Genomic DNA, 24,573 nt, shown 5'->3' on the forward strand with positions numbered 1-24,573 from the left:
GGTAGTAGTAGTGTAAGAGTAGTAGTAGATGAAACGTATTTGGCCCAGAGGTTAGTGACTAGTGACGTTCTGCAGGGATATGTCTGGGAGCCATGCTCTTTATGATTTTTATCAATGACTGATGAAAAAATAGTGTGGGTTACTAAGTTTCCAGATGAAACAAAGGTTCGCAGTGTTGTGGATAATATAGGTTGCCACAGGTTGATAGGTTCTTGATTAGCCAGGGCATTAAAGGTTATGGGGAGGCCAGGCAGTGAGACTGAGTGAGAAAATGGATCAGCTCTTGATTAAAAGATGGAGCAGACCTGATAAGCTGAATAGCCTATTTCTGCTCCTATGTCTTATGGTCTTAAATACACCCAATTATCTGGCCTCCTCCACCACATGTGGCAACAATTCCACAGATTTACCACATTCTGGTGAAAGAAATTCCTCTGTTCTAAATGGGTGGCCTTCAATCCTGAAATTGTACCCTCTTGTCCTCGATTCTCTCACCACAGGAAACCACTTTTCTATATCTCCTCTGTCCATGCCTCTCAACATTACAAATGTTTAAATCAGATTTCCACCCCACCCCCCTTTTCTCCTCAATTCCAGCACATCTAGGCCAAGAGCTATCCAAGGGCTTCTCATATAATCACCATTTCATTCCTGGTATCATCCTAATGAACCTCTTTTGAATGCTGTCTAATGTCAGCACATCCTTTCTTAAATGAATATTCCAAAACTGCTCACAATACTCCAACTGAGTTCTCTTCAGTGCCTTATAAAGCCTCAACATCACATTCCTGCTCTATATTCTATTCCTCTTGAAATGAATGCCAGCATTACATTTGCCTTCTTCACCACCAACTCAACATGAAAGTTTACCTTCAGGTTATCTTGCATGAGGACTCCCAGGTCCCTTTGGAATTGGATATTTTAAATTTTCTCCCCATTTAGAAAATAGTTTGTTTGTTTATCTTTTCTACCATGACCATATACCTTCCGACATTCTATTTCATTTGCCACTGCTCTGTCCATTCTCCTAATCTAAGTCTTTCTGCAGCCTCCCTGTTTCATCAACACTACCTGCTCCTCCACCTACCTTCATATCATCTGCAAACTTGGCCACAAAGCCATTATTTCCCTAATCTAAATCATTGACATACAACATTAAAAGAAGCGGTCCCAATACCAACCCCTGTGCATCACCATTAGCAACTGACAGCCAGCCAGAATACAATTCCTGTTTCCCGACTTCCTGCTTCCAACAAATCAGCCAATGTTTTGTATGTTTCCTGTTATGCCATGGGCTCTTTCCTAGTTAAGTAGCATCATGTGTGACACCTTGTCAAAGGCTTTTTGAAAATCCAAATGTATCTCCTTTATCTACCTCCAGAACTATCCCAGAATCTGATGATTCTGTTAAAGATAATGATAAAGATCATTATCACTGCCTCAACAATCTCTATCACTACTTCGTTCAGAACCCAAGGGTGCAATCCATCTGGTCCAGGAGATTTATCCACCTTTAGACCTTTCAGCTTTTGAGCACCTTCTTACTTGAAATAGTAACTGCATTCACTTCCCTTCCCTGATACCCTTGGATATTTTTTACTCTTTATAATGCTTGAATTAGTTGCCTTCTGTAAGTTTTTTTTTAATCCCAATTCTCTTTCTTCCCACAAATTTCTACTCCCTTGTATGCCCTCTCATTTGCTTATATATTGTCTTTGACTTCCCTAGTCAGCCACAGTGGGGGCATTTTAACCATTCAAATATTTCCTCTTTCTTTGGTATGTATTTATCATTTTGGCCCAACCTGTCCATGTAAACCATGTTGCACATCTGTGCCAGTTTCAATTGCCTGCACTTGGCCCATGTCCCTCCATACCTTTTCCTATCCATGTACCATCCAAATGTCATTGAATATTGTAATTATATCTGCCTCTACCACTTCCTATGGCAGTTCATTCCACACCACTCTGTGAAAAAAGTTGTTCCTCATTTCTTTTTTAAATCTTTCCCCTTCCGCCTTAACCTTGTACCCTCATGTTTTAAACTCTCTTACTCAGGAGGAAAAGATTGTGATGATTCATCTTATCGATGCCCCTCATGATTTTGTACACCTCTTTAAAATTATCCCTCAGCTTCACACTTTTCAAAAAAAAAGTATTTTAAGTATTTAATAGTTGAGGCTTTCAGGAGTTCAGTGAGATGCTTTTAAGGACATTTTTTCACTCGTGGGTAAGGCTAGGATTGCTTCTCACCCTTCTATGACACAGTCCTTTTATAGCACAGAAGGCCCTGTCCGTTGTACAGAGACTGATCATCAATGATTCCATCGTGGCTTCCTGAGTTATCTCTGGTAGGTTCTTGAAAAGTAAGTGCACATCTTTATCAAATGTCACAGGCAATCTGACAGTTTTGATGATTACCACAAAACCAGAACCACTTAGTTGTCCAACATTTATACAGTAATTTTCCTGCCAACAAACTCCACCTAACCCTTCTTGATCATAACCTCTCCATGTGAACCATTCCCCACCCCTTGGCCACCACCACCATCATGATGATAGATTTTAGGGTCTGGTGCCAATGTTAAAATCTCTTTTGTTGCCTTGACACAACTTGCTTTGGCTGTCTGACTGAATTTTGCTTTTTCTACAGAGAGGTGTTTCATATGCCAGAGGACATGTTGATCGTGGCCAAGGTTTACACAGTGTTGCCAGCTTGTGTTCTGCATGTTATCAATAATGACACTGAAGAGGAAATACCCAGGGTTTTTCAAAAGGTGACGCCCCATATCTATACAAAAAATAAGGTAGGCTGGGGAAATAACACCACTAATCACCAATTTCTGAAGAAAATTCACCTTTCTTTTCTAAACTTGCTCTTTAGACTATAAAAATACTTTATTTATATTCACAAATCCAGTTACCTCTTTGTGCAGCACTGTATTTTTTTTAATTTTATTAATAGAGTGGCTATACATTCATGGCTGAAGCTCACACAGGAAGCCTCACAGTTCCTGCTGGTAAATGGAAAATGCGTTTGATTGGTTCCAAGTATCCTCTTCCCACCCTCTCAAGTGAAACTGTGAACAGCAACTTTACAATGAAAGAGATAAAGTCTTACTACATTCCAAATGACAAAAACCTTCTCTTCAGGTAACCATTTGGAAAGATTTGCTCCACAGTTCAATATGCAGATGCCTGCACTTTGAAAATATTTTTCAGTGATGAGTTAGTTCTTCAACTGGCCACAGATAGTGTTTTATATGATAAAAGTACTGCCAGAGTTGATTACTGCATCTAAGCCAGATTGATAGAATTTCAAGTGCAAATGACTAAGAACAAGGTCAGCATTAGCCTCACCTTTTTTTTAAACAATGCTTAGGAATTCGGACTGTAAGGAACACAACTTTTCCTGTACCTTCTCTGCTTGAAAATTAGCTAATTACCTTCACTGTTTGGTTAATGTTTATGTCAGTTTCATACAGAACTGTAACAGGCTCTTTCAGCCCACAAGCCTGTGCCTCCCAATTACACCCAATTGACTTACAATCCCTGGTGGGAAACCCACGCACACACAGAGAAAAGGTACAAACTTCATTCAGACAGTGTGTGACTTGAACCCCGATCCCAGTCGCTGGTGCTGTAACAGCGTTGTGTTAGCCATTAAGCTAACCGTGCTGCCCTTATTTTGTGATATTTGATCAAAAGTCTGTTGAAAATCCATTTATAGTACATCACAAAATGTATTCATCCTTTCTAATACTTAATCAAAAAAATAAATCAGTTGCAAAACATAATTTGTCCTTCACAATTTTATGCTGGCTTTTGTTTGATAAAAGTTTATTTTCCAAGTGTCAATTAATTTTGTACCAGGCGATTAAGAAATATTCACAAACACCTCTGTCCACTGGTTGACTCATAATTTTCAGATTTATATCTTGGGTCTGCTGTAACATTTGCAATCCTCAAGTTCTCTGGCTGAACTCTTGTCTGTAGATGATTGGATATTATGGAACACTGCAAATTCTGCCCTAACTTGCCAGAAAAATTTGGGATCCATCCTCTCAATACCCGATTTTTTTTCTTTTCAAAATACATTTGCTCTTTAGTGCATCTTCTACATCTATATCTTTGTTGTTCGGTGCTGCATTAGTAAGATCTTATTTAGTAATAATAATTTTAATACTTCCCCATTCATCTCTACAAGTTCATTGACCAAACTTGAAAGGATTAATCTCAGTCAAAGATCCTGTGGGGAAACAAATGTATAAAAAGGAAAAAAGTAGTTCAGATACATTTTGTTCTTGCAGAAGATGAGACTGGATGATTCATAGTGCAAATAAGAAAATGGCAAATTCTTTGCGCAAATAATTTTCATTTGTTTTCATGGTAGAAATTATTTTTAAAATCCCAGATAACTAAGTGGAAGGGAGGAACTTGAACAATCATTACTGGAGACAAATAAAAAGCAGACCAATGGAATTAAAGGAAGACAAGCTTCCACAAATCACAATGTGAAAATGAGAAGATGGTGTTTATGCTGGAATGAATGTCTGCGTCAAAATCAGGAAGTATAGTTTGCATTTCTAAACAATGTAAAATAAAATTAGGCGAGGAAAAGAAAAACAAAGTTGAAAGAAACAGAGAAACAAGATACAAAAAAAATTTTGAAAAAGTAATTGTTCTTCAATCTTCAAAACTGAAGTATAGAGAATGAGATTTGCACTTTTGAGAGTAGAAGTCAGTATTACTTGATTTTTAATTCATGGAGCTTGTGCATGTCTGGAATTTCAGATTGTTTGGTCATTTTCTTTGAATTCTCTACAGAGAACGGCTAGTGAATTGAGAATTACAAAAGGATGCAAAGACAAACTGACCAAGCAAACTGTAAGCAGAAGCAATGGAAAAATTTTTTCAGACAACAGTTCACAACAAGATTAATTGGTCATTGGTATCATCTGTTGCTCAACTTTTTTCATAAAATCGTGAAGAGGATTTATGAATTAAGTGAAGTTGATGAAACACATGGGCTTCCAAAAGGCATTGACTAAATGCTACAATATTGTTGAACTGCTCTTGAGAATGTGATGAATTAACAAGTTGATAAAAAACTTGACTTACAATTTATTGAACCATTAATGCATCTCCCTCTTGTGTTTTAGAGTAAATACCACAAGTGACATGTATTTCACTGCCAAATCTCTTGACCTGCTACTTTCTTTGAGTATTCAATGGAGGATCTGGGAAATTCAGATCTCAGCTTGCAGACATTCAGAACTTGCTGTCATATTCATTCTATTGAAATAGTAACAACCTCAATGATATCCCCAAAGCAAATTCCAGGTAAAACCACACAACTATTTAATACCTTCTGTTCCAAATCAGTTGGCAGTAACTTGTTCAGTGGACCCAAGGTAGGCATGGAAAGCTCCCAAACTTTGTGTTAGTCCAAGTGTGGCTCACAATCACACTTGGATGTTTAATGGATAACAGCCATCCATTTTGAAATGCTGAATTGCCAAACGACAATTGAGTATGTAGATCAGAACCATTTACCAGTCTTTCTTTCAGTTATTTGCTTGCCTCTAGCTGCCACCTAGGAGATCACGAACCTTTGTGATGATTGTTCTTTCATTGGTTTTTATTCACCTTCTTTGCTGATACTGGCATTTATCATTGGTGTTGCTTGAAGGCTTTGCTGAAACTCTTGCCCCTGAATTGTTTCTCCACTCATCTGGCAGGGCTTTCACACTTACTCTTTTTGTCAATTGTGCACCTGCCTCAGATTATGTGAGGAACTGAACTTGCAGTGACTACAATCACCAAGGAAAGTTATCACTACACCTTACCTGGTCTCCTTTTTCCCTGGATTATACACTTACCTCCTCTGGTGTCGGGACAAGGCATTTTGGGTTGTTCCCCATTTTTCTGGGATGTCATTCTCCAATCAGAGTGCATTTAAAATGATGACAGTTTGAGCAGGGATTGTTCTCAGTGCTGGTCTCTCTCATCAGATCACTGCCACAGAATGCACAAAGAAATGCCAGAGGCCACGTGACATTTGACTCCCTGGTGAACTGTTTGCTTCAGAAATAAAATGTGCTCAAGTGCATTTTCCACTGCATCTCACTACTGTTGTGTTCACAGCTCTTTCAATCACATGGCTCTCAAAGCCAAGTAATTTCTTCTTCCTGGCGCTTCTTCCTTCAGCATTCATTTCTATTCAGAGTGGACAAAGAAAAATCTCTAACTATTGCCTTTAAAATCAAACTAAATAGTCATAAATTTTCTAGCCAGGATGTTCGATAATTTCAAATGTTTGTTTAATTTGGTACAACTGCTCTTTCATCAAATATGGCCAGACTTAGATTCTGGGTGTCAGGAATCTCCAAATTACCTTTTGGTCTCTGTTTATGATTCTATCCATTTATTTCAATGACACCAGGCTGGTCCTGCACTAAAAGAAAGTCCCTGCTTGAATTGGGTTGTATAACTCAATGACACAGGAAGGGAAGCAAGTAGCACAATACTGTTACAGCACAAATGACATGGATTTGAATCCGCTGCTCTCTGTAAAGAGTTTGTACGTTCTTCCTGTGACTGCTTGGGTTTCCTCTTGGTGCTCTAGTTTCCTTCCACATTCCAAAGATGTACGAGATTAGTAGGTTAATTGGTCACATGGGTTTATTCGTGTGGTGCAGGCTCCTGGCTGGAAGGGCCTGTTACTGTGCTGTGTCTCTAAATTAAAAAGAATAACTCAAGCATGAATGGTCTGAAGAAGTTAAAAAAAAAAGTTATATTCCTTCAGCTTTTATCCTGGACACGAGTCCATTTTTAAGGTAATTAAATGGTTAGAGGCATGTGCAACATCTGCAAATCATCAGTCATTAATACTTGTCTTCCCTGTAGATGATGTCTTGCTTTACCAGGTGAAGGGGGTGGGGAGGGGAGAGGAGGTGGTAAAGAAAGAACTCATATTTCCAGGGCAAACAAATGCAACATGTATACTCAACAAATCTGACAGCATCTGTGAACAGAGACACAGACAATCATTTCAAGTCAATGACCCTTCTTTAGAACATTGACCTGAAACATTGAGTTTGTTTTCCTCTCTCTGTAATTGCTTCCTGAACTTTCGAGTATTTGAAAAACTTTCCATTTTTGTTTCAGTTGTCAAGTGACTGCATTTTTTTTCTTTTAATTATATTTCTAAAGCACTTTTCACAACTGTCGGTATTTTACGCCAATGCAGTCCTTCTGACATTAGATATGCTTGTAACAAAGAAGAACAGCAATTTGGCACATACAGAATATGGACTGAATAGGCTTTTCTATATTTCAGTTGATGGATAAAATTTGATCGGTCCTCTGCTTTGAATAGTGGGAGACAGGGCTCTGGTTTAACATTTCTTTTGATTCTTGGCACTGCCATGCCATCAGGAAAGAGGTATAGGTGTTGTAAGATTCATACCACCAGGTTCAGCAACAGCTGCTACCCATCCACCATCAGACTCCTCAACAAAAAACTCAATCAGGGACTCATTTAAGGACTCTTATTTGTGCACTTTATAGATTTTTTTAAAATTCTCTTCGTCTTGCACAGTTTGTTTACATTCATTATCTGTTTACAGTTCTTTATTTGTTTACATGTATACGCTGTGTACAGTTGTTTTTTGCATTACCAATAAGTGGTAATTCTGCCGTGCCCGCAGTAAAAGAATCTTAGGGTTGTATGTGATGTCATGTATATACTCTGACAATAAATCTGAATCTGAAGGCTTTGAACCTCAACCTTCTGATCCAGCTATCAGAGTGCAGGCTCTTTGAGTGGTGACACTTGAGCTCCCAGTGCTGGATTGAACACTTACGACATCATCCCATGCTGATCTTCCACATTCCTTGCAATGTTTGGAGAGCTGCACCTGCTACTTTACAATCATATGGAATCCTTTCTATGAGGAAAAGTGAGGCCCACCCACTTTGGTGCCTGTTGGTGAAAAGGGAATGTCACAAATGGTTAACAATGACAGTTAACATTTATTGAATTCCCAATGTCAGAGAGATTTGCTGAACTGCAATGTGTTTGTATGTGCAGGAAAATAATTATGGAGAGCCCTGCGCATAGTTAACTGATAGGGGGGTTTTGCAATAGCAATTTGTTCATTGATTCCTTTTGTCTTGTTTTCTCAAAGGACATAGTCTTTCAAAATATTTCCAATCCAGTGTTTCAGTCCATAACATGGTTCCTTCCTGACCCTATCTCCACTCTCGTACCAAGCAAATTGGTAGATAATGAGGATAAATATTTGACTGCCTGGGACCTCTCCATTCAAGAGCCCAGATCCTTGCTCCACACACCCATGTTTCTAATCCAGGATCTTGATTTAAGATAGCATTTTTATTTGTTCACTAACATCTATTACAGGTTCCAGGTTAATGTGAATGCAACCCATTTAACTACCATCCATGTACAAACCTCCAAGTCAGATGTATACATCAAGTTGCAAATCCTGGATCAAGAGAAAGAAGTTGCCAAAACAGCTGGAAAAGGCCATGTTGTCATTCCTTCTTTTATGTTTCACCACAGCTTGAGATATTCCACTTCACAGAGTAAGTGTTACCCTGAAAATTACCTTTTTTGTTATGTACACTCTTTATGTTTCCTCATTAATATTTTTATTCATGAAAAATAGACAAATGTCTGGGAACAGGTTAGTTCAAGAAAAAAAATATCCTTTTAACCTTGCCCCAAGGCCAACACCTACTTGAAAGCAGTACTTCTTTATTTTTCACACTGTGAACCATATCAATCAAAATACATACAAACATTTCCCTCTTAAATATACACAGTGGCATTTTCTCCCCTTTTTCCCCCCATTAAACGTTCAACATATACAATACAATAAAACCATTAAACAATGTCATCACACAATGAAAATAAACAAGAAAATTGTGTCATCTACTTTTACACACTGGATCAAGTCATTTTGTCATCTTATCATTTTATCATCATTTACGGTTCCCAAATTTGTTCAAATAATGTGACTTTATTTTTTAAATTATATGTTATTTTTTTCCAATGGAATACATTTATTAATTTCCATGTACCATTGCTGTACTTTCAGGCTCACTTCTGATTTCCAAGTTGACATTATACATTTTTTTGCTAAGCTAAGGCTATCATAATAAATCTTTTTTGCGCTTCATCCAGTTTGAGGCCTAATTCTTTACTTCTTATATTACTTAGAAGAAAGATCTCTGGATTTTTTGGTATGTTGCTTTTTTGTGATTTTATTTAATACCTGATTTAAATCTTCCCAAAACTTTTTCACTTTCTCACATGCCAAAATTGCATGTACTGTTGTTCCCATTCACTTCTTACAGCAAAAACATCTATCTGATAATGTTGGATCCCATTTTTTTTTAACTTTTGGGGCGTGATATATATAACCTGTGTAACCAATTATACTGTATCATGCATAGCCTTGTGTTTATTATATTCATAGTTCCAGAACATAACTTTTCCCATATTTCATTTTTTATCTTTATGTTTAAATCCTTTTCCTACTTTTGTTTGGGTTTATAGGTTATTTCATCATTTTCCTTATCTTCCATCTTAATGTACATGTTCGTTATAAATCATTTTATTATCATTGTTTTGTTTCTATAATCACATATTCAAAGCTGCTTCCTTTTGGTAATCTCAGTCTGTTTCCCAATTTATCCTTTAAGCAGGCTTTCAGTTGGTGGTATGCAAACATTGTACCATGAGTTATGCCATATTTGTACTTCATTTGTTCAAATGTTAATAAATTATTTCCCAAAAAACAATGTTCTATTCTTTTAATTCCTTTTCTCTCCCATTCTCTAAAGGAAAGGTTATCTATTGTAAAAAGGATTAGCTGATTTTGCGTCAATAATAATTTTGGTAGTTGGTAATTTGTTTTTTTCCATATATTGAGTAAATGATGCAGTACTGGTGAGCTTTTATATTGCACCAGCTTTTCATCTCACTTATAAAGTATATGTTCTGGTATCTTCTCCCCTATTTTATCTAGCTCTATCTTAGACCAATCTGGTTTTTCCCTTGTTTGATAAAAATCTGATAAATACCTTAATTGTGCTGCTCTATAATAATTTTTAAAGTTTGGTAACTGTAAACCACCTTGTTTATACCACTCTGTTAATTATCTAATGCTATCCTCGGTTTCCCCCTTTCCATAAAAATTTCCTTATTATTCTCTTTAGTTCATTGAATAATTTCTCTGTTAAGGGAATTGGTAACGATTGAAATAAGTATTATATCCTTGGGAAGGCATTCATTTTAATGCAGTTTACCCTCCCTATCAACGTTAGTGATAATTCTTTCCAATGTTCTAAGTCTTCCTGTAATTTCTTCATTAATGGCTGATAATTTAATTTGTACAGGTCTCTTAAATTATTATCTAATTTAATACCTAGGTATCGGATTGCTTGTGTTTGCCATTTAAATGGTGATTCTTTTTTAAATTCTGTATAATCCGCATTACTCATTGGCATCACTTCACTTTTATTTGCATTGATCTTGTACCCCGATATTTCTCCATATTCTTTCAATTTCTTATGTAGTTCTTTTATTGATATTTCTGGTTCTGTCATTTTATTGATATTTCTGTCATCTGCAAATAAACTGATTTTATACTCCTTTATTTTTATCCCTTTTATTTTATTTTCTGTTCTTATCAGTTCTGCCAATGGTTCTATTGCTAAAGCAAACAGTGAGGGAGATGGTGGACATCCCTGCCTAGTTAAATTGGTTCGATACATATCCATTTACTGTCACCTTCACCAGTGGTCCATTATATAATGCTTTAATCCAATTAATATATTTTTCTGGTAGATTGAACCTCTGTAATACTTTGAATAAATAATTCCATTCCTCCCTGTCAAAGGCTTTTTCAGCGTCTAAACCAACAGCCACTGTTAGCATCTTATTTCCTTGAACTGCATGAATTAAATTAATAAATTTACAGACATTGTTCGTCTTTTCTTAATAAATCCAGTTTGATCTTGTTTTACTATTTTTGGTACACAATCGGCCAATCTGTTTGCTAATAATTTTGCTATTATCTTATAATCTGAATTCAGTAGAGATCTTGGTCTATATGATGCTAGTGTTAATGGATCCTTCACCGTCTTTGGTATTACTGTAATTATTGCTCTCTTACATGAATCTGGCAAGTTTTGTGTTTCTTCTATCTGGTTCATTACTTCCAGGAGAGGAGGAATTAATAACTCTTTAAATGTTTTATAGAATTCTATTGGGAGTTCATCCTCTCCAGGCGTTTTATTGTTCGGCAGCTTTTTTAATATATCCTGTATTTCCTCTATTTCAAATGGTTTTATCAGCTAGTTTTCTCCTCTTCTTGCAATTTCGGCAGTTTAATTTTAGCTAAAAACTCTTCTATTTTCTCTTCTTTCCCCTCGTTCTCAGTTTGGTATAATTGTTCATAAAATTCCTTAAAGTTCTCATGAATCTCCATTGGATTATATGTAATTTGTTTGTCCTTTTTCCTTGATGCCAATACAATTCTTTTAGCTTGTTCAGTTTTAAGTTGCCAGGCTAATATTTTGTGTGTTTTTTCTCCTAGCTCATAATACTTTTGCTTTATTTTCATGATGTCCTTCTCCACCTTATACGTTTGTAATGTTTTGTATTTTATTTTTTTGTCTGCCAATTCTCTTCTTTTTGTTGTATCATCCCTTGTTGCTAGTTCTTTTTCTTTACTTACTATCTCCTTTTCCAACTGTTCTATTTCCCGATTGTAGTCTTTTTTCATCTTAGTTACATAACTTATTATCTGCCCTCTAATGAAGGCTTTCATTGCATCCCATAATATAAATTTGTCTTTCACTGATTCCGTATTTATTTCAAAGTACATTTTAATTTGGCATACAATAAATTCTCTAAATTCCTGTCTTTTAAGTAGCATGGAGTTTAACCTCCATCTATATGTTCTTGGTGGGATGTCCTCCAGTTCTATTGCTAATAACAGGGGTGAGTGATCAGATAGCAATCTAGCTTTATATTCAGTTTTTCTAACTCTCCCTTGAATATGGGCTGACAACAAAAACATATCAATCCTTGAGTGTCTTTTATGCCTACTTGAATAATATGAGTATTCCTTCTCTTTTGGTTGCTGCCTCCTTTATATATCCATAAGTTTCATTTCGTGCATTGATTTGACCATAAATTTGGCCACTTTATTCTTTTTGATAGTCTTTTGTCCAGTTTTATCCAACATTGGGTCCAAATTAAGGTTAAAATCCCTTCCTATCAATATATTCCCCTGTGTATCTACAATCTTCAAAAAAAATCGTGCATAAACTTTTGATCCTCTTCATTACGTGCATATACATGACCAAATTCCAGAATTCTGAATATATCTTTTTTTTAAACTTTATTTATTTGTTCAAAAAACAAATAATATATGACATATACAGCAATATACATGAACATTTTTTAATATAGAAAAAAAAGAGAAAAAAAAGAAAAGAAAAGATCCCTCTTCAGCCAACTCTCCAAAGGAGAGCCATAAAAAAGAAAAAAGAAAGAATATTTTTAAAAAGTTAAATATATATATTAAAATCTAATGAATATAAATTGAAATGTAAATATTCCGAGTATAACAGCCACTTATTAATTTAAAAATTATAATTATCATGCGAAACATACATAATTTTTTCTATTATTCCCATTATATTTCATCTCATTATGCCATCTATTAATATCAATCATATTTGTATCTTTCCACGTACTAGCAATACATTTTTTTGCTACAGATAAAGCTAAATATACAAAACCAAGCTGAAACTTATCTAATCCCAAGCTTTACAGAGGTTGCAAACTACCCAATAAAAATACTGTTGGATCTAAAACTATTTTAATCTTATACAGATATTCTAAAAATGATTGAATTTTCTTCCAAAAAGTTTGTATATGTATACATGACCAAACAGCGTGAAAAAAGGTTCCAATCATATCACCACATCTAAAACACAAATCTGATCCATTAAAACCATATTTTTTTAATTTTTCAGGTGTCAAATATAATTGATGTAAAAAATTGTAATTAATCATTTCATAACGTGCATTTATCAATCTAATTACACTATCATAACAAATATCTAACCAATCCTCTTCAGAAAAAGTAAAACCAATATCCACTTCCCATTTAATTTTAGATCTGTCCCAACCCTTTTTATCCATACCATCCTGTAATATTTGATGCATAAATGAAATTTAACCCTTCTCTGGTACCTTCATAAGAGAAGTCTCAAATTTAGTCATTTTAGATAAAAACATATCTCTACCAAACATACATTTTACCAAAGGTCGAATTTGATAATAAAGAAATCTTATCAATACCAAAATCTTCCCTCATCTGATTAAAAGATAAAAACTTACCCTCTTTAAAACAATCTCCCAAATTTTTCACACCTTTAAATCTCCAATGCAATAAACTTTGATTATGTATTGAAAAAGAAACAAGTTGATTATTATTCAACAGAGTCAAAGCCAATAATTTATCCCGAGAACCTATCATTTTATTTTTCTTTATCCTTTCTTTCTTTGGCTTGGCTTCGCGGACGAAGATTTATGGAGGGGGTAAATGTCCATGTCAGCTGCAGGCTCGTTTGTGGCTGACAAGTCCGATGCGGGACAGGCAGACACGGTTGCAGCGGTTGCAGGGGAAAATTGGTTGGTTGGGGTTGGGTGTTGGGTTTTTCCTCCTTGAAATGAAGTTAGTATAGGCACATTATATTGTTGTAACAAATTCATATTCCACCTAAACAAAAACTGATGTATTTGAAATTCAGAAATACTTGCCATCTCAATTTTAGCCCAACTAGGAAGCTGAACCAAATCCATCAATGAACTAATAAATTTAAGTTTGACTGCCTCATAATAATTTTGAAAATGTGGTAAATGTAATCCCCCTAACTCATATTTCCAAGTTAATTTATTCAAAGCTACTCTTGAAAATTTACCCCTCCGTAAAAACTCCCTAACCATTTTATTTAAATCTCAAAAAAAATTTTATCAATTAAATACAGAATAGATTGAAACAAATATTGTATACGCGGAAAGATATTCATCTTAATTGTATTTATCCTTCCCATTAAATTAATAGGTAAATCTTTCCATTTAATCAAATCAGTTTTAATTTCTTTCATTAACGGAGCATAATTTAATTTATATAAAGATTGATAATTAACATTCAAAATTATACCCAGATATTTAATTCGATCAGTCCACTTCAAATTAATAATATTCTTATAAACTGAATAATCTCCTTCACTTACCGGTAATATTTCACTTTTTTTCCCAATTAACTTTATATCCAGAAAGACATCCATATTGTATTAAACATTCCTTCAAATGCAAAAGTGACTAAGCTGGATTTGTTAAATACACCAATACGTCATCAGCAAATAAATTAATTTTATACTCCTCATCTAAAACTTTCATACCTTGCATCTGTGTATTTTGTCTTATCAACTGTGCTAAAGGTTCAATTACTAATGCAAACAAAGCTGGTGATAAAGGAAACTTGACAAGTTGATCGAGTTAACTTAAAAAATTCCAAAATCAAACCATTCGTCAATACTCTAGCTACTGGTTTACTATATAGAGCCCTAATCCAACCAATAAAAGAAGGACCAAACTTAAATTTCTCCAAAACTTTAAACAAAAAATTCCATTCAACTCTATCAAATGCTTTTTCTGCATCTAAGGATATCACCATCAGATGATCTAAAGATTGTCAAAATCTATTAATCAAACTAATCACTCGCAAAATATTATCTGAAGCACATCTATTCTTTATAAAACCTGTTTGATCAATATGAATCAACTTTGGTAAAAATTTAGCCAATCTATTCGCTAATACTTTAGCTATTATTTTATAATTTACATTTAACAACGAAATTGGTCTATATGAAGATACCTTCAAAGGATTTCTATCTTTTTTAGGAATTATTGTAATTAAAGCACTAGAACAAGTCTCAGGTAAATCATAGTGTTATCCAATTTGATGTAATACATCCCCAAACACTGTTGTATAAAAAAATTTATAAAATTCAACTGAAAATCCATCATCATCAGGTGATTTACCATTTGGCATTTCCAGCATAGCCATTTTAATTTCCGAATCAGTAGACGGTTCTTCTAACTCCTGTATATCTCCATCCTCTAATAACAGTAAATTCAACTGTGATTAAAAATCAATCGATCCAGTTTCCTGTTTTCCTTCAGATGTATATAACTTTTTATAAAATGAATAAAATTCATCATGGTTTATAAGTAATAAGAAAATTCCATCTAACAGCATTAATAGTCCTTGATATCTGTTCTTTCTTTAATTGCCACGCCAATAACTTGTATGCTTTCTCTCCCCATTTGTAATACCGTTGTTTAGTCCTATTAATCACACATTCAAATTGATAAGATTGCAAGGTATTATATTTCAATTTCAGCCTAGATAATTCTATTTTCTGATCTTCTGTAGCATCTTTCTGAAATTCCTTTTCTAACTCATCGATCTGTTTCTCTAATTCAAGACTGATTTAATTGATTCTTTTTTTATTTTAGAAGTATAACTAATTATTTGTCCTCTCAAATAGGCTTTCATAGCATCCCATAATACAAACTTACTTTGAACAGATTTAGAATTTTCTTTCAAAATAATTATAGTTTTTTCAAAAAATCAATAAATTCTGTATTTTTTAACAACATTGTATTAAATCTCCAACGATAAGCTATTTGAATTTTCTCAGAAGTTTCATATGTAAAATATAACAGAGAATGATCTGAAATTACCCTATTTTTATATTCCGCTTGTTGTATTTTCCCTTGTACATGTGCCGATACTAAAAAGAAGTCAATCCTTGAAAACGATTCATGTCTAGATGAATAAAAGGAAAAAATTTTCTCTGTCAGATTAAGACGACTCCAAATATCTACTAAATTAAGATCTTTCATCAACGCTTGGACCTGGATTGCCATCTTGGATTTTTTAACTTTTTTTCGGAGATTTATCTAATAAGGGTTCCAAAACACAATTAAAATCACCAACTAAAATATTATCATTAGCTTGACCCAAACATAAAAATGCATCCGAAATAAATACTTCATCATCTACATTTGGGGCATAAATATTAAGTAAAATCCAAAATTCACTAAAATTCTTACAATTCAATTTAAGAATACATCCTCCCTTTTCCTCCATTGATTGTAATTCAAAAGATAAATTTTTATGTAGCAAAATTGCTACACCTTTAGCTCTAGAATTAAATGAAGAAAACTATACATGCTCAATCCAATCCCTTTTTAATTTCACACTTTCCTTCACATTCAAATGTGTTTCTTGTAAAAAGGCAATATCAATTTTCATTTTCTTAATATACGCCAAGACTCACTTACATTTAATCATACTATTTAATGCTCGAACATTAAAAGTAGCAAACCTCAACTTCGACATATCTACTATTATTACTAAATACCAATAATATCTTTATATAAAAACTCAAATCAATGTATATAGGCCTAGGCCCTCCAATAAAAAAAATCACAAATTAAAAACTAAGAAAAAAATTTAAAAAATTAAAAATAAAAAAACAATTTTAAAAATCCCCCCCAAAAAAACTACCAAAAGGTAATAATCCCCAAAACAAAAATTGGATGTGGATCACCCACCAGTGGCTGATGACTAAGTTCTTTAGTGCAAATCTCCCCCCCCCCCCCCACCAGCCAAACAATCAGTAACATCCAAGTATCATAATAACAAAAGAAAAAATAAAATAAGAAAATTCTTCTTTTCATCCAAAAGACTCCAGTGTCGAAGATCCCATTTCGGAAGGAGGTGGACTCTTTCCATTCCCATTTTTCCTATTTCTACCATTTCTTTCGTTTCCAGAACTACCAAATTTTTCTTTAGAAGATAATGGTGAGCTACATCTTTGACCTCTTGTATCCGGCAATGAGTCAGCAAAAATCATTGCTTCACAATCAGTTTCAAAAAACCAAAATTGATAGTCTCCGTAAAAGACCTTCAACACTGCAGGGTAACTAAAGACTTATAACCTTTACGCCACAAAACTTCTTTAACTGGATTAAATCGACATCGACGTTGAATGACATCTTGACTCAGATCAGGATTTAAAAAGTTTCTACTATTCTGAATCAATAATGGGGTTTGTCGTTGTCGTGCATTTTGTACTGCAAGTCGAAGTATTGCTTCTCTATCCAAATAACTCAGACATCGAATTATTACCGGTCTCGGGGGTTGACCAGCTGAGGGTATTCTTCTTAAAGTTCTATGGACTCTTTCCAGTGCCAATCCCCCAGAGAAAAATTCTTGCCCTAATATTTGCAGAATCCAGTCTTTAAAGAAACGAAGAGGGTCTTGTCCTTCTATACCTTCTGGCAAACCAACAATTTTCACATTATTCCTTCTACTTTGATTTTCCAAATAATCTATTTTCTTTCTAGCTCCTTCTCATGATCTCCTAATTCTATGACTGATTTTTCCACCTTCAACACTTTTTCTGTGTTAGAAGTCACTTGTTGTTTACAGTCCAAGAAAGCAGTCTGAATTTTTTAAAATTCTTCAAAAGATGCATGCACACATGTCTTAACCATATTTAATTCTGAACTTATACCAGCATTCATTTGAACCATCTCATTCATTAGAGATGTCAACATAGGTTGAATAACTGCATTTAATTGCATACACTGTGAATCCGTAAATCTCAGCTCTGCTCTCTCTGACATGGTGGCAGAACAAGGTAACTGCAGCTCCTGCTGTAATTCAACAAAAGGCATTTTAAAAGATTTACTATGGGTGTGGACTCCCAGCGACGGCATCCTGACTTCTTCAGGCAGTCGCCGCTGGTCTCTCCCCACATCTTGTTGTTTTCTCATCCATTCGCGAAGAAAAACAACCTCTTCAGACTGCAATGCTGCCTGATGCATTTCCTTTTCAGCCTCCACAGGCGATCTTTGGGATTTAGGCAATGAAGAAATTGAGCCTGGGGTTGTTTCAAATTGTCTAGGCCCCAGATCTTCAGCACTTCGAAAATGTATCTTCTTTTGGACTTGAGATTTAGTCTTTTTACCATTAGTGGCCATAATAGTTCCTTAATACTTTAAACTAAAATTTAAAAAGTTTAAACTTGGAAACAAAGGGTTAAAAATTGGTATTTAAAAGTCTGGCCAGAGAGGTCAAGATTGCACATCTAGACTCTAAGCCATCTTGCCACGCCCCCCAATTCTGAATATATCTGACACTTTATCATTACATACCTCCCTGCTGGATCTATTATTTTCTCCTCTATTTTGATTGGTATATTTTTATTTATTAATATAGCTACACCTCTGGCTTTTGAATTATATGATGCTGCTGCTACATGCCCCACCCAGTCTCTCTTTAATTTATTATGTTCCACTTCAATTAGATGTGTTTCCTGCACAAATGCTATGTCTATTTTTTCTTTTTTCAGGAAATTTAATAGCCTTTTTCATTTAATTTGGTTATGTATTCCATTAATATTTATAGTCATATAGATCTCATCTCATATTCTGTTTACACTTCATATAGATCTCATCTCATATTCTGTTTACACCTCATTTCTGCTTCCTCACCACCACCTTCCCCCTTTTCCCTATTTTCATCTCTCAGTTTTCCCTTTTCAAACTCAATGTATGACAACACTTTTAAAACATAAATACTTCAACAACTCCCACATCTAAAATTCCCTTAACCCCAAATGTTCCCCCTCCCCTTCTCTGAATTGCCCCTTGTCCCTTGCCGGGCAACCACAACTCCCCTCTCCATTTGGATTGCGAACCCACTCGCAAGCGTCAACTGATTTCGCAGTGACTGTTATTCTCTCCCACCCAACCCCCTCCAGAAAAGACTTTTATCTTCATATATAACAAAGCTCATCCTCTTCCCCTCCCCTTATTTCCTTTCTTCCCTTTTCTTTCCCTTCTTTAGTTCTTACTTATATATTATTTTTACATCTTTATACGAAGTTTGTCGTCATTCTTGTTACATCTCTTCAACTCTCCTTCTGTCCTGCAGGCATTCTGCAAATTCTCATGCTTTCTCCGGATCTGAGAACAGTCTGTTTTGTTCCCCCGGGATAAATATTTTAATTACAGCTGAATATCTTAACATAAATTTATAGCCTTTTTTCCATAGGATCAATTTTGCTGTGTTAAACTCCTTCCTCTTCTTTAGGAGTTCAAAATTTATGTCTGGGTAAAAAATATTTTTTGACCCTTGTATTCCAATGGTTTTTTTGTCTTCTCTAATTTTATTCCTTGCCCTCTCCAGTATATTTTCTCTTGTCGTGTATCTCAGAAATATTACTAAAATGGATCTTGGTTTTTGTTGTGTCTGTGGTTTCGGGGCTAGTGTTCTGTGTGCCCTTTCTATTTCCATTCTTTCCTGTATTTCTGGCATTCCCAGGATCTTTGGGATCCATTCTTTTATGTTCTGTCATATTTGTGCCTTCTTCATCTTCCTTTAGGCCCAATATCTTTATATTGTTTCGCCTACTGTAGTTTTCCATTATATCCATCTTCTGAGCTAACAACTCTTGTGACTCTTTAACTTTAACTTTTTTGTCACTGTCTTCCATTCACTTCCATTTCTACAGCCGTTTCTCGTTCTTCCACATTTTCTAATCTTTTCCCTATTTCTGTCATGACCAGCTCTATTCCACTCACTTTTTCTTCTGTATTTTCATTTTTCTTTTCATTTCACTAAATTCTAATGTCAACCATTCTTTTAATGCTCTCATTTGTTCTTGAAAATTTTTAAAATCTATATACTGTCCATCTATTTTACCTTCTATTTCTCTGTGCAGAGCTTGGTCTTCTTCTTCTGTGTCTCCACCTGTGTTTCTGCCTTCTACTTCTCTTCCGACTTTCTTGTTGAGTTGTTTGCCTCACTTTGCTGGGCGTCTTCTTGCATGGCTTCTTGCTGTTGATCCTCTTCTTCTGGGCTAGTGATCTGTTTGGCCTCCTGTTGCTGTTCTTCTTTCCTATCACTCCCTTTCCTGTCGCTTTCCTCTTCTGCCAGCTGAGAGCCCTGATGTCGGGCATCCCTCAGCTGGTCGCGCTGTGTTAGTTCACTCCTCAGCTGGTTCCCCCCTCCCGTCGGTGTTTTCTTTTTCCTTAGTGTGAGCATTGCGGGCTTCTGTTTGGCTCAGAGAGCCATTTTTGCAGTCCAGCGGTGGGGAGGTCGCGACTCTGTGGGGTCATCACCAACCTTGTGGAGCGGGCTCTTTTCTCCACGACGGCTCCCTGTTTCTTCATGCAGGTAAGGCCTTCTCCTTCCTCTTCCAGCGTCTTTTCTTCTTTTTTTCCCATTGTTTTTACTTTTTACTTCTTGGGCGCATTTTCTTTCTTTTCTCCACAACTTTATCTTTTATTTGTTATGTTTTGTGTTTCTTGAACTTTGTATTTTCTTCACTTTATTTCTTCTTTTCTGGAGAGGGCTGGTATTCTCCTACCAGCCATTACTCCATCACGTGACTCCTCTCAAAGCACTACTTCTTGATTCTATATCCAATGAGGATCTTACAATCCTATTGCACATAAGAAAGCAATTTGACTTATTCTGCTCATGTTAAATTATTCAGTTACTATAATGTTTTCCATGTTTTTTCCTCATGGCCCTGACATATACTTCATATCGTATTTGTCCAGTTTTTTCTTGATAGTTACCGTTTGGATTCCTACAACCATCCTTTCATGGAAGTTAACGTACAACAGAAATTCATCACTAAATAGAATTTTCTTCTTTATTCACTGGCTTTAGTCAGATTTTTTTTGTGTGAAAGATTGAAGTGTCCTGAGTAACTGAATCAGAAATACCCACCTTTGATTCATTCAAAGCAATTATCATAATTTGGGCATGCGGTTAGCGCAATGTCTTTACAGCACGATTGATTGGTACCTGGGTTTGAATCCCACGCTGTCTGTAAGGAGTTTGTACGTTCTCCCTGTGTTTGCATGGGTTTTCCCCAGAGGCTCTGATTTCCTCCCACCATTCAAAACGCACTGATGTGTAGGTTGATTGGGTGTAAATTGGGCAGAACAGACTTGTGAGCCAAAATGACCAGTTACTGTACTGTATGTCTAAATTTTAAAAATTAATAAAAGTATGTAAAAAAGAGGAACACACAAAATGCTGGAGAAACTCAGCAGTTCAGGCAGCTTCCATGGAAGGTAAAAGATGGTCAATGTTTCAGGCCAAAACTTTTCTTCAGGAATAGCAAAAAACAAGCAAATGCCCAAACAACAGGGTTGGTGGGAGGATCACGGGTTTGTAGGTGATAGGTGAATATAGGTGGCAGGGGGAAGACAGGGTTGGTGGGAGGAGCATGGGTTTGCAGGTGATAGGTGAATACAGGTGGTGGGGAAGACAGGGTTGTTGGGAGGAGCATGGGTTTGCAGGTGATAGGTGAATACAGATGGCAGGGAAGACAGGGTTGGTGGGAGGAGCACGGGTTTGCAGGTGATAGGTGAATACAGGTGGTGGGGAAGACAGGGTTGTTGGGAGGAGCACGGGTTTGCAGCTGATAGGTGAATACAGGTGACGAAGAAATGGAAAAAATGTAAGAAGCTAGGAGCAGATAGAAGGAAGCATCACTCTCATTGGAGGGAAGGGGATGGGGAGCGGGAGGAAGGAAGGAGATGGACAGGGAGGGCAGGGGAGGGTAAGAGAAGGAGGATTGGGAGGGCCAAAGATCAGGGAAAGCAAGTGAAGAGGGAGGGAGTTTGAGAGAACAATGGGGGAGGTTACTGAAAATTGGAGAACTTGATAATGATGCTGTCTATTTGGAGACTGCCCAGATAGAATATAAGATATTGTTCCTCCAATTTGTGTGTGGCCTCAACCTGACAGTGTATTCCATGAGGGGATGGGAAGTAGAATTGAAGTGGTTGCTTCATTTGGAAGGATTATTTGGGACCCTGAATGGTGGTGAGGGAAGCGGAGTAAATGTAGCACTTGTTGCGGTCACAGGACTAAGTGCCTGGTGGTGGGGTTGGATGATTAATGGGAGGTGATGAGTGGAGAAGAGAGTAGCAGAGAGAGAGAGAGATCCCTATGGGGAGATATGGTGGAATCCTGTTGAAAGTGCAAGAATAATATGTTGGCTGCAAAGGATGGGAAGTGCAGACAAGGGGAACCCTATCCCTTTTTATGTTTGTCACAAATACAGGCATGTTGGGTGCATCAGTAATTGGCCAAATAATCAAGCTGATGATTGCAAGAAAAATTGAACACTTGTACTTGCAAAGCTGCCTCCTTTCATCAAACTATTTCAAGTCTAATTTATGATTTTCCATAATTTTTTTCTTCTATAACAATGACACATCCATTGAATTTAAATTTAGGTATATAAACACAGTAACAGGCTATTTTGGCCCACAAGACTGTACTGCCTAATTTACACCCAATTTACCTACAACCCAGTACGTTTCAAACTGTGGGAGGAAAGCAGAGCTTCAGGAGGAAGCCCACGCAAACATGGGGAGAACATACAAACTTTGTACTGACAGCACGAGATTTGAACCCTAGTTCTGATCCCTGGCACTGTAAGGCATTGTGTAAACTGCTACACCAACCTTGCTCCCCCTTAATTTAAGGATTGCATGTTACTTAAGAGTCCAAGAATTGTATGCCCTGATTCACCTGTGTTGTCTTCTTGAAAGCTGTCCAATTAATTCCCAGAAATTTGCTCTTTCTTCATCGGCTTCAATTTGTCTCTTTTTCAGAGAACCATTTCCTTTCTCTGAGTTACTTTTGAATATGCAACCACAACAATTTTAGGTTATACAGAAATGATAACAATATGTTCACATTTGCTTTTAGAATCCTCAGTTAAACAGCTGGATACCCTTTCTGTTCAGGGAGGGTCAAAGAAGTCAGAAAGTACTTCAAGCAAAACAGGAAAAGGTTCCTCAAAGTCAGGAAGTGACCAAAGATCAACTTTAAAAGATGAAGGTAGCTCCCTTCTAGCTCCATTCACTGAGGAAATTCCCTTAGCTACAGAGGTGGTAAGTACTGCAATGGAAGAATAAGGTTTTTGTGACATGCCTTTCTTCTAAGTTTAGGGATGTAAGCTCACCACAGGGGGAATGAGCTCAGTATCTTTTTTTCCCAAGAAATAATGAGGAGGGCCAGAGTAAATAATTTCAATAAATGAAAATAAAAAACAAATGCAGATGCTAGAAATCTGAATTAAAAACAGAAACTGCTGTAAACACTCAGCAAGTCAAGCACATCCGTGGAAAGAGAAATGTTCCAAGTTGACTATTGTTCAGAATTAGAAGCAGGTATATTGTCCATTCAGAAAATTGTTCTGTGTCAGCTGCATTGTTCATTACAGCAACAAAAATTACTAAAATTACATTCCATAAATACACTATTTAAAAATATATAATGAGGAGAAAAGATGAGAAAAAAAAGTAGTGTATGTGCTTCATTGTCCATTCAGAAATCTTTCCTTTTTAAAATATTTTTGTTGATTTGGCAGAGAGAAATAAGACCATGTTATATATTGTCTATATATAACTTTTATATAATGCAATACAGAATATGAATCATAAGTGATTTATACATTGTCTTGAACACAATGCTCGAATAAAGTAGAAATTCCCTATAAAACATATTCCAATATTACAACATATTCATTATTGGTTATCTTATCGAACTAATCTTGTCTATTTATAATGGAAAATAAAAAAAGAAAAAGAAGAAAAAAATTCTAATCCTACCCCTCCCACTAAACAGGTCATAGCAAATAATATGTAAAGAATTGAGTTTCGGTTCCTGGACATCGAACAGGAAACACCCAGAGCACCCCAGCCTATGTATTCAAATTATGATAGTAGTCCATAAAAGGGCCTTGTATCTTGTCAAATTCAATCTTGGGCTCTTTAATGTTATATTGTAGCCTTTCACGGAGTGGGCTGACACAGTGAACAGCTGTTGAACACGACGATTGGGTAGACAGCACGCGAAATGAGATGCCCGCTCCCATAGGCTGCAGGAATATTGGTTGAATCGACCAATCACCTCCAGCGGAACGCAAGGGATCCAACCTGGGCCCGTGCATCCGGTTCAGCCAATCAGCAGCCTGCGTTGCTCAAGCCACGGCCTGGTGGTGACACGGTCGACTGCCAATAAAAGGCAGAGCTGCACCCAATAAAGCCAATGTCGATTACACTCCTTTGGTGTGTGAGTCTTCTTTCAACCTCGAGCTAAAACCCATTATGCCTCGAGCTATAACCATAGCGACCACACTACAATATCTAATTTTCTCTCATCTCAACCAAGACATAATATCATGTACACATTGCATACGAGTTGGTGCTAAGCTATCTTTCCATTTCATCAAAATTGCTCACCTGGCTATCAGTGAAGTAAAAGCTACTATTCTTTTTTTGAATTAAATTCAAGGAAATATTTTCCTCTTGAGAATAGTCAAACAAAGCAATAAGAGAGCACAG

General features: G+C 36.0%; 1 protein-coding gene across 7 annotated transcripts in view; it reads left to right on the forward strand.

Annotated features, from left to right (window-relative positions):
• adgb (androglobin) overlaps positions 1 to 24,573 on the forward strand; it is a 308,223-nt gene that overhangs the window by 238,977 nt on the left and 44,673 nt on the right. For 6 of the 7 annotated variants that reach the window (XM_069932245.1, XM_069932240.1, XM_069932242.1 and 3 more), the window contains 4 exons: positions 2,653 to 2,806; positions 2,965 to 3,152; positions 8,425 to 8,609; positions 22,934 to 23,118. In XM_069932245.1, the coding sequence (XP_069788346.1) occupies positions 2,653 to 2,806; positions 2,965 to 3,152; positions 8,425 to 8,609; positions 22,934 to 23,118 (712 nt within the window). Of the gene's footprint in view, positions 1 to 2,652; positions 2,807 to 2,964; positions 3,153 to 8,424; positions 8,610 to 22,933; positions 23,119 to 24,017; positions 24,176 to 24,573 lie in introns of those variants that run through there. The other variant, XM_069932246.1, reaches the window with a different exon arrangement.

The sequence above is a fragment of the Narcine bancroftii genome, chromosome 4 (genome assembly GCF_036971445.1).
Source record: "Narcine bancroftii isolate sNarBan1 chromosome 4, sNarBan1.hap1, whole genome shotgun sequence".
Taxonomy (NCBI): domain Eukaryota; kingdom Metazoa; phylum Chordata; class Chondrichthyes; order Torpediniformes; family Narcinidae; genus Narcine; species Narcine bancroftii.